Here is a 15,310-nt window from a genome sequence, read left to right on the forward strand (position 1 = left end):
ATGTTGAGATTTTTCATCTTGCACTTCTCAGGACACTTCAAGAATACAAATAGAAGAGGAAAGCAACAGTTTATATTGTATGAGAAGAGAATGCTGATTGGTTGGCAAGTGGACTCTGGTAAAAGGCGTTGCCATGAAGAATGGACCATAAGACCATAAGACATTGGAGCAGAAATTAGGCCAATCGGCCCATCGAGTCTGCTCTGCCATTCAATCATGTCTGATATGTTTCTCAACCCCATTCTCCCGCCTTCTCCCCGTAACCTTTGATCCTCTTACCAATCAAGAACCTACCTATCTCAGTCTTAAATACACACAATGACCTGGCCTCCACAGCCTTCTGTGGCAATGAATTCCATAGATTCACCACTCTCTGGCTAAAGAAGTTTCTCCTCAACTCTGTTCTAAAAGGTCTTCCCTTTACTCTGAGGCTGTGCCCTCGGGTCCTAGTCTCTCCTAATGGAAACATCTTCCCCACGTCCACTCTATCCAGGCCTTTCAGTATTCTGTAAGTTTCAATCAGATCCCCCCTCATCCTTCTAAACTCCATCGAGTATAGACCCAGAGTCCTCAAACGTTCCTCATATGTTAAGCCTTTCGTTCCTGGGATCATTCTCCTCTGAACCTCCTCTGGACCCTCTCCGGGGCCAGCATATCCTTCCTGAGATACGGGGCCCAAAATTGCTCACAATATTCTAACTGTGGTCTGACCAGAGCCTTATAAAGCCTCAGCAGCACATCCCTGTTTTTATATTCTAGTCCTCTCAAAATAAATGCCAACATTGCATTTGCCTTCCTAACTACCGACTCAACCTGCAAGTTAACCTTAAGAGAATCCTGGACTAGGACTCCCAAGTCCCTTTGCACTCCAGATTTCTGAATTCTCTCTCCATTTAGAAAATAGTCTATGCCTCTATTCTTCCTACCAAAGTGCATGAGCTCACAGTTCCCCACGTTGTATTCCATCTGCCACTTCTTTGCCCATTCTCCTAACCTGTCCAAATCCTTCTGCAGCCTCCCCGCCTCCTTAATACTACCTGTCCCTCCACGTATCTTTGTATCATCTGCAAACTTAGCCAGGATGCCCTCAGTTCCTTCATCTAGATCATTAATTTATAAAGTGAAAAGTTGTGGTCCCAACACTGACCCCTGTGGAACTCCACTAGTCACCGGCTGCCATCCTGAGAAGGACCCCCTTATCCCCACTCTCTGCCTCCTGCCAGACAGCCAATCTTCTATCCATGCTAGTACCTTGCCTCTAACACCATGGGCTCTTATCTTACTGAGCAGCCTCCTGTGCGGCACCTTGTCAAAGGCCTTCTCAAAGTCCAAGTAGATAACATCCATTGGCTCTCCTTTGTCTAACCTATTCGTTACCTCCTCAAAGAATTCTAACAGATTTGTCAGGCATGACCTCCCCTTGATGAACTTTGCCCGATTTTACCATGCACTTCCAAGTATTCTGAAATCTCATTCTTAATAATGGGCTCTAAAATCTTACCAACGACCGAGGATAGGCTAATCGGCCTGTAATTTCCCGTCTTTTGCCTCACTCCCTTCTTACACAGGGGGGTTACATTAGCGATTTTCCAGTCCTCTGGGATCCTTCTGACTCCAGTGATTCCTGAAAGATCACCACTAACCCCTCCACTATCTCTTCAGCTATCTCCTTCAGAACTCTGAGGTGTAATCCATCTGGTCCAGGTGATTTATCCACCTTCAGACCTTTCAGTTTTCCTAGCACCTTCTCCTTGGTAATGGCCACCATACTCACCTCTGACCAGTGACGGTGACTGACATAACTACCAAGCATCATTTGAAATTTAAAGTAAGTAACTTGACCATGATTGGTCAAGGCATTGCCCTGAGGAATGAGTCAGTGATTGGCTGTTTGGTTGAAACAGGCAACGTGTGTACTTATTCTTTCTGTCTGCAAGGAACTGGGCCATGTGTGTTAACATATGTAGCTTCCAGTACATGCAAATGTGCCACATTGATCCTGGTTGACGATCTTAAATTGGTTGTCAGTATAATTCTTAGCACACTGAGGATTGTTTAGCAAATGTTGACCAATCGCTGAATCGCACCTAATGTTGGACACTGTATTTTGAGTTTTGCAAGCACGGGCTGGTTGGCTACAGTCTGGGACATGCTGTTTAATATGATCTGCCAGTCTTTGGGACGTATGGCCTACATACCTAGCATCACACTTTGCAGACAGAAAGAAGATGTACTCACATATTACGCCTGTTTCAGCTAAACAATAAGTGACAGCCATTCGTTGACTCATTCCTCAGGACAGTGCCTTGACCAATCAGGGTCAAGCTGTTTGGTTTAAATTTCAAACAATGCTTGGCAGTTAACTTTCAATCACCATCACTGGTACGTTCTCCATGGCAACGCCTCTACCAATTAGAGTCCACTTGCCAACCAATCAGCGCTCTCTTATACAGTATAAATTGTTGTTTTCCCTTATATTCATTTTTTTGCGAAGTGCCCTGATGAGTACAAGACGAAAAGCTTCGACATGTCTCTTTTTCAGCAATACTCAATTTCTATGCTAGCAAACAAATAGTTGAAGGCACTAAGATTAACCTTCATCTAGCAAGTGAAGTGTTGTCCTAAAAGCCACCTACCCCTTTCACCTCCTGGGAAAAACAAATCATCCTTCCTCATCTGCTCAATATTTAATTGAAATGTTAGGATATATTTTATCTCATGCAAAGATGTGTTTAACGAAGGAACAGAAGAAGGTTATTCAGCCCCTCGAACCGGTTACACCATTGTTAGATGATGGCTGATCTCGACTCCATCTGCATGTCCCTTAGCATATGAGGTAAAATGCTGAGGACCCTGTATGGTTCTGTGCACCACTACTTTTTTTTTCATTCACAGGTTGTGGGCTTCACTGGCTGGGCCAGCGTTTATTGCCACAGTATTTATATGGCTAGTCCAGTTCAGTTTCTGATCAATGGTAACCCCCCATCCCACTAATCAGAGACTGTCCTCTCTATCCTCACTCTGCCTGCTACCTCTCAACCAGTTACCAACACGTACTACAAAGTTACCGCCACCCCCCCCCAACTATCATTTGTACTGGTTTTGTAGCATACCAAATAATTGTTTGAATACTTACCACTGTTTATCTTTATGTTTACCCATTAAGCTATTATCTGACTAATGGGCATTATTTTTTCTATTTTTGATAGTGGATTTCTGCTTCACTAGGTAGTTGACAAACTGGGACTGGCAGGAACACTCAGTGAATACCTAATTTTGTGCACAATTTACATTGTAAACACTGAACCAACTTGAGCATTAATATGTAGAATCTCCAGAACACAAGTATTTCTGTTGCTTTACAGCAGCTTCAATAAGTAAAGTTCTGTAATTTAGTAAGATCTCTGGTGTTGATTTTTTTGTTGTGATTTACTTCTTGATAAATCTGAATTATAGTTTATAGTCTGAGAAATATGGCCTGTACCATTTGGTCATTTTATCAAAGTGATTCAGAGAATAAGAACAAGATGCCTCCTGTTATACTTAGTGAGAATCAAGAGGTTTATTCAGCCAAGTCATGTTCATTACCAAATAATTTAAGCGTTAAGATCACTTTTTTTGTAGGATACATGTGCATGTCTATTGAAGCTGTTTGTTTCTTTGGACATGAGAAAAAGTGCCTGGAGAAGCCTAAATTTAAGTAATCTTTGTTTCTTTGGGCCAAAGGGTTACTGTGCATTGGGCCATCGATGTGCAGCAGGATGGAGCAATGGGAATAGGGCTCAGTCTATCACACAGCTGAGTTCTACTTGCATCAATGCCCTTGTGTACAGAAAATGCCAAACATAGGCTGCCCTTTTCTGGAAAAAAAGGAGAGTGACTGCAGAACCACAATTGCATACCTTTATAATAAATTCAGAGTATTTACATATTTCTCCAAGCATGTCAATGACACCACAACTATGATTGACGTAGGGTACAAGATGACTAACAGAGAAAAATGTGGAGAAATTATTTCACACACAATTATAAACCTTAGGGAGTTAAACATGCGCTTGGATGGAGAACTAAATTTGGACCTTATAATATGATTACTGTAATTGACATTAAGGCAGGTGTTCACAGAGAATTATGAAGCTCTGCAACCTTTAATGTAGGCTCCTGAAATTATAAAACTATAAAAACTAAAATGTCATTCGGAAATGTAGATTTGAAAGCCATGCTAATCTTTCAGGATATTTGGGATATAGGATAATTGAAATGCAACTCATTTATTAATGGAAACTAGTTATTTCAGTCAGTCTATATCTGTGCAAAAAATTTTTTAATATTGATAGTATAGACATCAATATAAGGAATCACTGCACAGTACAATGATTATACTGTGAGTAACACATACTTTTTTTCTCAAAATATGCTTTATGTAATGTACTTTTGCAAAATGTTAGGAACAAAGTTCAGTTTGGCATTACATAGAGTACATTACAGTTTCTTTCAATGCAGAATGTGGCACTCTCAGGTGCCTCATTATATTTGCAGTTACTGGTTATATTTACAATATGCCTTTCATGTCAAACTTCTCTGGTGCATACAGTCGGTGGGGTTTTCCACTGTTTCCAGCCCCTCAGTATACTATGGTAGCAGGGCTTTAGACTGTGGCTGTTTCCCATTGAGCTTGGGTTGCCCCAAGCTTTAGTGCATCCCTACTCCCCTACTGGTTTAAAAAATGCCAATCACTATAATTCATTTTCTGTGCAACTCATGAAGTGTTAGTTCTTCCATATCTTTCACAACATGGTGGCCAAAACTATACATGGTAATTTGTGTGGTCTAACCGGTATCCTTTCTATAATGGGGCCCAGAACTGCACACGGTACTCCCCATTAGTTCAAATTGATAACTTCCTTGCTTTTGTATATTTTACTTTTTTTTAAAAGAATAATCCCTCTTTGTGGCCTTTTGTAATCTGTGCTATAATCTTTAAAGATCTATGTATCCACACTTCTTTACCCACTCTTAAAAGTCTAGCTTATTTCATTATTCTTTCCCCCATCCCATCCCCAAATACCCTACTTCATGCTTTGGACTTGATGACTATTTAATGAAACCAAACAATATTGACCTTAAAATGCATGCACTAGTTAGTTTAGTACAGCATTTTATTGTTGGAGAATGTAAGACTAACAATACATTACAAGACAATTAAACAACTCACTGGAGGAGGAGGCTCCACAAATATCCTCATCTTCAATGAGGGGGAGCTCAGCACATTAGTGCAAAAGATAAGTGCATTTGCAACAATCTTCAGCCAGAAGTGCCAAGTGGATGATCTATCTCGGCCTCCTCTGGAGGTCCCCAGCATCACAGATGCCAGCCTTCAGTGTGAAGGCACTGGATACTGCAAAGGCTATTGGCTCTGACAATAGTACTGAAGACTTGTGCTCCAGAATTTGCAGCACCCCTTGCTAAGTTGTTCCAGTACAGCTAAAATACTGGCATCTACCTAGCTATGTGTCCAGGTATGTCCTGTACACAAAAAGCAGGACGAATCCAACCTGACTAATTACAGCCCCATCAGTCTATTCTCGATGATCAGTAAAGTAATGGAAGGGGTCATCAACAGTACTACCAAGTGGCACTTGCTTAGCAATAACCTCACTAAGGTGAGATGAGAGTGAATGCCCTTGGCGTCAAGGCCACATTTGACTAAGTGTGACATCGAGGAGCCCTAGCAAAACTGGAGTCAATGGGAATTAGGGAGAAAACTATCCACTGCTTGGAGTCATACCTAACACAAAGGAAGATGGTTGTGGTTGTTGGAGGTCAGTCATCCCAGCTCCAGGGCATCACTGCAGGAGTTCCTCTGGGTAGTGTCCTCAGCCCAACCATCTTCAGCTGGTTCAGCAGGAATTCACCAAGCCTCCATAGACAGCAACCCCCAAACCCACTACCACTACCATCTAGAAGGAGAAGGGCAGCAGATAGATGGGAATATCTCCACCTGGAAGTTCCCCTTCAAGTCACTCACCATCCTGACTTGGAAATATATCACTGTTCCTTCACTGTCGCTGGGTCAAAATCCTGGAACTCCCTCCCTAACAGCACTGTGGGTGTACCTACACCACATGGACTGCAGCGATTCAAGAAGGCAGTTCACCACCATCTTCTCAAGGGCAATTAGCAATGGGCAATAAATGCTGGCCTTGCCAGTGATGCCCACATCCTGTGAATGAATAAAAAATCAGAGACTGCTTAGTGCACAAACCGAGATAAACATCACCTACTGCTGGAGGAGTATTAACTCCGTGAAAGGCGCTCTTTGGTCTTCCGTAAACTTGTCTGTCTGCCAGTGCAAAGAGCTATCCATGAAGGAGACTGGCACACTCCAAGGTCCAGGATTATGTACTGAGGAATGCACTAAACTTTGAGGCAGCCGCTAGAAAGGTTCTGTGGGGAAAGGCCACTGCCTAAGGCTCTCCTGCCATAGTACAACAAGGGGCTGGAACCCATGTAAAGCCCCTGGGTGTATGCGTCAGAGAATGTTTAATATGAAATATAAATGCAATGTGTAAATCTTTTTTTGTACATGTAGTTAGGAACCTCAGAGTGCCACTTACTGTATTGAAAGAAACTGATCTGTTTTGCATTTTATGTAATGTCAAATTTGAACTGTTATGTAATGTACCTTTACAAATTATATGAATAAAATATATTTTTTGGGGGGAAAAGCTCAGCGTATTGTTTTGAACATGCGTGCAAACATTGATTAATGTAGACCCAGTGTGCACTTGCCCATTTTTTGCTCATGAAAGTCAGCATGGATTCAAACACCGTGTGCCTGTGTTCTCTTCCCTTTGATTTGTATACTGATTCCCATTTTTTTTGCTACTTTGAGTCGCATATTTACCACTAATTCCCTGCTCACCAATTCAAGTGCTGCACAGCTAAGTTCCTGCTGTGCAGGGAGAGGAGTGCAGGGCAGATACACAAAGAACCAGATGTGTGCAAATTACCATCTGCTTCATGTGAGTGGAATTCCTTAAGTTGTTTTCAAGTATTGCAGTTGAACTGTTAGTTTGAGCCTCCTTGAAAAAAAGCCTGTAGCTAGAGGCTGTGTGTGAACTGATGTTTCCTTTTAAGAACATAAGCAGAAAGATATGTTGTTAAACTGATGATTTGTACTCTGCTTGAAACCATATTTTTTTAAGGAGGAAGAGAAATGCACTTTGTAAACCGTATATATTATATATTTTAATTTTTTTAAGAAACCTAGTTGAAGGACCATGACGCATAAAACAAAACACTAGCATATATTCCAACTCGTAAATGTTTTACACGATCAGTGTCTATTTGTCCACTTTTGCCTGTGGGTTCAAATATCCCATCATCTGCAGAGGTTGCCATAGTAGTCCATTTTGTAATATGAATACCCCTGCCATTTCCATTTGACTCCCTTGTTCAATCGGACAGATGGAAGTAAGGACTGGGGCCAGACTTACTTTGCATTAAAGCTATAAATAAAGGGCTAAAACTTAAAGTTAAATTGTTGTTTGTGTTTGAATGTGCATTAATGAGATTTTGGAGGTCCAGCAAAGGATCATTGTAACTTTTGCAGCAAATGAGGTCAGACATTGGAATCTCTACTCTCAATATTTGCATCTCAGCTGCTGGAAACGGAAGCTCATAGTGAGTTCATCAAAATCAGAGAAAAATGTCTAGTGATGGTAAAGTCTCCCTGCTCCCTTAAGTATTAACACTGCAGGATTCAGAACTTCAAGCTGCAGTAGAAGGGATATCGGTCGGTTAGCGGGAGGGGGTGCTGTTGGGGTTGGGATTGGGCAGCAATGCTGCCAGTGTCCTCTGTTCCAGCTGATCTCTGTGCACATGCAGAAAGCATTCTGCAAGCGCCAGAGAGAGGACAAGTTGGAATCAGCAGGCTAATCATTATAGGGAGATGGATACAGCACCTGCACAAGACTGATTCCTGTCCAGAGCTATTTCTGGCTGTAGGGAGATCTCTCTTCCCACCAGATGTAACTGCTTCTTGGATACTGAACACACAAACGTGGCAAGAGAGGCTAAGGTACAACAGCCATCTGACGTCTCGCTGTACCTTCAGTTTAATCATTTGTTTTGCAGCCCTATATTGAAGGATGTTTTTGAGCTAACAGTTTTCCACCTGTGTCAAATTTATTGAAGCTCTTAGCTTTTGCTAGTTTTAGTAAATTGCATGCATCATATTTTCATTGTAATTTTTTTTGTTAATAGTACAACATCTCAGCAAAGCAACAAGAAGTTGTTAGTAAAAGTAGAAGCTTGGACAGGAAGCCAACTGAGCCTTTAGTATTGACAAATTGGAGACATAGCACGTATGGAGTTGGGCAGTTGGACCTTGAAAAGGTAGGAAATTGCACCTTAACTTGTACCCTGTTAAGTAAACTAAATTTTTTTTATGGTTAGTACATAAAACTGCTGTTCCTAACATCAATGATTCATTCATGACTCTGATTCATTATAAAGTAATTACATTGCTGTCTGTGGAGCATTGTTGTGTGCTTATTTATTGCCAAGCTTGCTGACAAAACAACAGCGTCTGCGCTTTGCGGTGTCAGAATGACATGATAAAGCACTATATAAATGGATCTTTTTCAGTTTTTCTGTGATTTAGGCAGAAATATTATAATAAAAAAGCAAGACATTGTGTTTACTAGAAACCTGAAGTAATAACAGAAAACACTAGAAATACTCAGCAGCTCAGGCAGCAATCATGGAGAGAGAAACAGTGTTAATGGGATGGATTTTGCAGGGGTACAGGTTACCCAAACCCCTTCTCCCACTGAAAAGTTCATCGGCGCCGGACGGATCAGAAAGCCAGCTGCCTCGCAGCAATAAGCTGGGTTTAGCCTTAATTGATTTAGCGTGGGACTTCTGCTATCGGAGAGGAAGTCCCACCCTAGAGAGCAGCCATCCAGTCTGATTGTCAGGCAACCCTGTAGTCCCAGCAGTACCAAGATCAAGGAGTAGCCACTGCTGGGACTACAGAGCAATCCCCGGAGAAGAAGTGTCATAGATGCTGGACTTGAGGTGAGTCTGGGGATTTTAGATGGGCCTGCCTGGCAGACCCCAACGACGGAGTGGATGGCAGCAGTATTTTAGAGGCTGGTGGAGGGGCTTGCAATCTTGTGATGGGCACATGGAACCCCCACTCACAAATGAGGTAGCGCCCCCTTCCTGCCCACCAGCAGCTTGTGCAGTGAAAGCTGCTGGGGTTTCCCGCCTTGCCTGCACTTCCCTCTGCTACACAGAGGTGGAGGTGTAATGAGTAGCCATTTAAGGGCTTCAGTAGGTCTAAGGGTAGGCAGGTAGCCTGATGCCTTCCTTGCCCACTAACAGGGGAGAGAGATCAGTGGTGGGCGGTAAGACAGTGGGCAGACAGCTTGTTTTATTTTACAAACGCCTCACCCACCCCCGCCTTCAAACATGGCAGCGGTGTGGACCAGAAGATTCACCCAATGTTTCAGGTCGATGACTTTTTATCAGAACCTAGAAAGGGCAGGAAACATTAACTTTCGTTACACTCACTACAAACATGGCCTGACCCGTGTTTCCAACATTTTCTGTCTTAGTAAGAATTAAATTAACTTGTTTAAAACTGAGATTAATCTTGATGGTGGATGAAATTGCTTACATTGTGCAAAATGCAGTGCTGGGTATATACAATGAAAATGCCTCATGACGAGTGAGATGCAGAGTTTCATTGAAACACTAAAGTGTACGAACATGGCAGAGCAAATCTGTGGACTGAATAGGATATATTCCATCTCTGCACAATTGAGTATCAGTAATAAAGTATAAATTAAATTTAGGTTTTTAGCCCAATCATAATTTTAACAAACACTAAGGGCAGAATTTTGCCCTCAGATGGCGTGCGGGCCCCACCGGCTCGGCGGCGGGTGGACAGCCGACCCCCGCCACCGAAACAGGGCCCGCCGCCATTAAGGCCCACCCAGCGGCCTGCCCGACAGGAAGCGCTATCTGTGCCGGGGGTGGGGGGGGGGGGAGCGGGGCGGGGAGGTGGGAGGGATTCCCATCTGTCAAAGTGCGCTGTTTCGTGCATGCGTGCGAAAGAGTGTGCTGCTCCCTGAGACAAAGTCCTGCCTCAGGGAGATTAGTGACAGGTAAGTAAAGTCTAAAAATAGAAAAATTAAAAAATTATTAACATGTCCCCCTCATGTGACAATGTCAATGAGCGATGGGACATGTTAATAAATATCACACAAACTTTATTAGACTTTTTAAAAACTGACATGAAACCTCATCCCGCCAATGGATGAGGTTTCATGCATTATCAGAAGTCCGCTGGGGCTCCTGGCCTGCCCACCTGCCTTAAGGTTGGGTGGGCAGGTCTTTAATTATCTTAATTAGCCTGTCAATGGTCTTAATTGGCCATTGACAGGTCAGCGGGCGGACAGCTGATTTCGCAGTCCGCCCACCTTCCTAAAAATTTAAAGGGACCGGGATGACGTCGGGGGTTCCTCCCGACGTCATCCCGCGTCATTTTCCCCTCGGCGAGCGGGCCCCGACCCCAAATCGCTGACAGGAAAATTCAAGCCTATATAAGTGCCTTTCAAATTTGACTGCATGGCAATATGTCATATGTAAAGTGGTACAATATATGGTCATAGGATGATGCAGCATAGAGAAAGGACTTTCAGGCTATCATGTCTGTGCAGGCTTTTTGAAAGAGCTATCCAGTTAGTCCCATTCCCCTTTTCTTTCCCCAGAGCCCTGCAGATTTTTCCCCTTCAAATATTAATCTAATTCTGCTTTGAAATTTATTGAATCTGCTTCCACCACCCTTTCAGGCAATACATTCCATAACTCGCTGCTTAAAAAAATTCTCCTCATCTTGCTTCTGATTCTTTTGCTAATTATCTTAAATCAGTCCTCTGATTACTGATCCTTGTGCCACTGAAAACAGTTTCTACTTATTTACACTACTGAAACCCTACATGATTTTGAACATCTCGGTTAAGTCTCCCCTTAATCTCCCCTGCTGTAAGGAGAGCAATTCCAGCTTCTCTGGTGTCTCATCCCTGGTAACGATCTAGTAAATCTCCTCTTCACCTTCTCTAATCCTTTGACATCCTTCCTAAAGTATGTTGGCCAGAATTAGACACAATACTCCAGCTGAGGCTTAACCAGTGATTCATAAAGGTTTAACATAACTTTCTTGCTTTTGTATTCTATACCTCTGTTTATAAAGCCGAAGATCCCATGTGCTTTTTAATAAGTGACCATGTCAGCTTGCCCTGCTGCCTTCAAAGATTTGTGTACATACGCCCCCAGGCATCTCTGTTCCTGCTCACCACCTCCCTCCCCCGCCCCCCAAACCACCCTCACCTTTAAAATTGAATGTGATTTTTCTCACATTGATTTGAGCAATGTATCTGAAATTGAATCTGCTCTTATCTACTGGATTCTCAGGGGGCATGAAAAAAGCATTTTAACTGTTGCGTTCAAAACAAGTTTCAGTACTTCATGATACAAATGGACCACGTTAAATTCAAAAAGTGGCTTTCAGATATTTCAACTGTCTCAATATTCGCAGATGAAATCTATTCATTTGGGAAATCTGACAAAAGTGTGCACACTATTTGAAATAGCTATATAACAAAAAAAATCAAGGTTTTATTCAATGAAAAATATACATTTCTTTATCCCTTTATTATGCTTTAGTTTCTAGCTATAGTGCTATTCTAATTTTTATTATGATAGTTATTTTGTATATTTTTAATTGTTCAAATAGCTTAAATGTATTTTGTGCCTAACAGAATAGTCAACTGTGTATTTTCACTTCATGTTTAACTGATTTGAAATGTTATACAAATGTGGAGAGCATAGGTGAGAATTCACATAGGTATGGTAGAACTGTAAGAATATTTAAGCACTGTAGATTTTCAAATATAATGCACCCAGTTATAGTGTAGGCAAAAGCACACATATAACTGATCCTTATTCTCTGGGCTGTATATTGTTCCAGTAAAAATGTTAGCATTTTAGGACCTGTATAGTGTGCACCCCACAGTTTTGTAATTTTAGGGGAAGAAGTGCATGTCAAGATAGCACTTCATTGCAATCACCTAATATAAGATAAATTCTGAATTAGAAAGTAGGTTTATAATGACATGCGGTTGGGCACCAAGTTATAGTACTAAAAAATAGAAACAAGGTGAACAGAGGGCTGGAAGAGATAATTATAAATAATACAGAATTAGGTGAGATCATAGAAAATACAAAGAGGTCTAACTTAGGTTGGAGTGCATATATTTAAATGCTTGAAGGATACTGGTTGGTGACTTGCAGACGCAAATAGCCGAGTGTGAATATGATTCAGTGGCGATAACTGAGCCATGGTTCAAAAAAAGCAAGAATTTGGATGCTTAATATTCCTGGGTGCTGGGCATTCAGAAATGAAGGGGAGGGAAAAGTGGAGGAGTGGGGTAGCAGTTTGTTTAAGGAAATACTACATTGCTGGAGAGAGAGAATATCTTTGAGGCATCAAAGCCAGTATCAATTTGGTTAGAGTTTTTAAAAAAGAAACAAAGGAGCTATTGCACTACTTGATGTCCTTTATAGGTCACCAAATAGTGGGAGGGCGATAGAGGAATGGATTTGTAAAGAAATTACTTGGGAGGGGGGCGGAGGGGGGGTGTGTGCAAGAACTATGGAGTAGCGATAATGCAAGGCCTCAAATGTCCCAGTATTGAATGGAACAATGATTGTGTTAAAGAGAATTTTCTTAATCAGTATGTTTCCTGCCCGATGAGGAAGAAGAGATTGCGAGGTCTAGTCCTGGGGAAGGAAGTAGGTCAAATGGGACCGTCATAGTTGGGGAGCATCTTGGAAACAGTGAGCAGAGAATCGTAAGGTTCAGATCAGTTATGGAGAAGGACAAACAGCAGCCTAAAATAAAAGTACTTATTTAAAAATTCTTTCATGGGATTCTGAAAGTCACAGGCAAGGCCAGCATTTATTGCCACTCCTGAATTGCCCTTCAGAAAGCAACGATGAGCCGCTGCCTTGACCGCTGCTGTCCATCCAGTGTAGGCACACCCACAATTCTGTTAGGAAGGGAGGTCCAGGTTTTTGACCCAGTGACAATGGAGGAAACTATATAGTTTCAGGTCAAGATGGTGTGTGGCTTGGAAGGAAAGTTGCAGGTAGTGGTGTTCCCATGCATTTGTTGTTCTAGGTGGCAGGGTTTGGAAGGTGCTATCAAAGCAGTCTTTGAGACTTGCTGCAGTGTATCTTGTGGATGGTACATACTGCTGCCACAGGTACCAGTGGTAGAGATAGTGAATGTTTAAGGTGGTAGATGGGCTGCCAGTCAAGTGAGCTCCTTTATCCTGGATGGTGTTGGAGCTGCACTCACCCAGGCAATTGGAGAGTATTCCATCACACTCCTGACTTCTGCCATGTAGATGCCAGAAAGGCTTTGGAGAGTTTGGAAGTGAGTTACTTGCCCTAGAATTGCCAGTGTCTGACCTGCTGTTGTAGCCACAGTATGTATGTGGCCAGTCCAGTTAAGTTCCTGGTCAATAATAACCCCCTGGATTTTGATGGTGAAGGATTCAGTGATGGCAGTGCCATTGAATGTCAGGGGGGGGTGGTGGCGGTGGTTAGATTCCCTCTATTTGGAAATGGCCATTGCCTGGCACTAATGTGGCACGAATGTTACTTACCATCTGGCAGCCCAAGCTTGAAGGTTGTCCAAGTCTTACTGCGTATGGACACAAACTGCTTCAGTATCTGAGAAGTTGCGAATGGTACTAAACACTATGCAACCATCAGAAAACATCCCCACTTATGATGGAGGGGAGGTCATTGATAAAGCAGCTAAAGGTGGTTGGGCCTAGAATGCTACACTGAGGAACTCCTGCAGTGATGTCCTGGAACTAAGATGATTGGCCTCCAACAACCAGGACTGGTTTGCTTTGTACTAGATATGATTCCAACCAATGGAGAGTTTTGTCCCTGATTCCCATTGACTTCAATTTTTGTTGGGCTCTTTGAAGTCACACTCAGTCAAATGCTGCCTTTATCTCAGGGCAGTCATTTACATCTCATATCTTGAATTCGGCTCTTTTGTCCAAGTTTGTACCAAGGCTGGAATGGGACCAGGTGACAAGTGGCTCTGGCAGAACCCAAGCTGAGTATCAGTGAGTAGGTTATTGCTGTGCAAGTGCTGCTTGATGGTACTGTCGCTGACATCTTCCATCACTTTGTTGATGATCGAAAGCAGACTGATGTGGTGGTATTTGGCCAGATTGGACTTGACCTCGTTTTTGTGGCCAGGACATTCTTGAACATTTTCCACATTGTTGGATAGATGCCAGTTCCAAGCTATGCTGAAACAGCTTCGTTAGGGATGGAGCTAGTTCTAGAGCACAAGTCTTCAGCTGGGATGTTGTCTGGCTTCTTATCCTTTCCTGTAAACTTAAATAAGGGTAATTACAAAGGAATGAGGGCAGAGTTGGCTGGAGTGGACTGGGATAGGATTTTAGCAGAAAAAACGGTTGATGAACAATGGCAGATGTTTAAGAAAATAATTCATGACTCACGACAAAGATATGTCTCAGTGAGGAAGAAGGAGTCAAGGAAGAGGATGAACCAACCATGGTTAGCAAAGGAAGTTAAGGATAGTATCAAATTAAAAAGAAAGACATACAATGTGGCAAAGATTAGTGGTAAGCCAGAGGATTGGGAAAGTTTTAAAAACCAACAAAAGATGACCAAAAAAAAATAGAGGGAGAAAATAAACTTTGAGGATAAACTAGCAAGTAATATAAAAATAGACATTAAGAGCTTCTTTAAATATATAAAAAGGAAGAGAGAGACCAAAGTGAACATAGGTCCCTTAGAGAATGAGGCTGGGGAAATAATAATGGGGAACCAGGAAATGGCAGAGGAGTTGCTTTGCTTCAGCCTTCACAGCAGAAGACACTAATAGCATTCCAATACTAAATAATCAAGGGGCAAAAGAGGGGGAGGAAATAAATACAATAACTACCACTAGAGAAAACGTTCTAGGGAAAATAATGGGATTAGAGACTGACAAGTCCCCTTGACCTGATGGGCTGCATCCTAGGATATTAAAGGAAATAGCTACAGAGATAGTGGATGCACTTGTAGTATTCTTCCAAGAATCCTTAGATCCTGGAAAAGTCCCAGAGGATTGGAAAACTGCCAATGTAACACCCTTATTCAAAAAGGGAGGTAATATAGACCAGTTTCCGTCATTTGGGAA

At 42.2% G+C, this 15,310-nt stretch overlaps 1 protein-coding gene across 4 annotated transcripts in view; it reads left to right on the plus strand.

Moving 5' to 3' along the window:
- arhgap12b (Rho GTPase activating protein 12b) overlaps positions 1-15,310 on the plus strand; it is a 247,237-nt gene that overhangs the window by 138,223 nt on the left and 93,704 nt on the right. For all 4 annotated transcript variants that reach the window (XM_078537661.1, XM_078537667.1, XM_078537673.1 and 1 more), the window contains one exon: positions 8,269-8,400. In XM_078537661.1, the coding sequence (XP_078393787.1) occupies positions 8,269-8,400 (132 nt within the window). The remainder of the gene's footprint in view (positions 1-8,268; positions 8,401-15,310) is intronic.

The sequence above is a fragment of the Cetorhinus maximus genome, chromosome 3, assembly GCF_964194155.1.
Source record: "Cetorhinus maximus chromosome 3, sCetMax3.hap1.1, whole genome shotgun sequence".
In the NCBI taxonomy this organism is placed as follows: domain Eukaryota; kingdom Metazoa; phylum Chordata; class Chondrichthyes; order Lamniformes; family Cetorhinidae; genus Cetorhinus; species Cetorhinus maximus.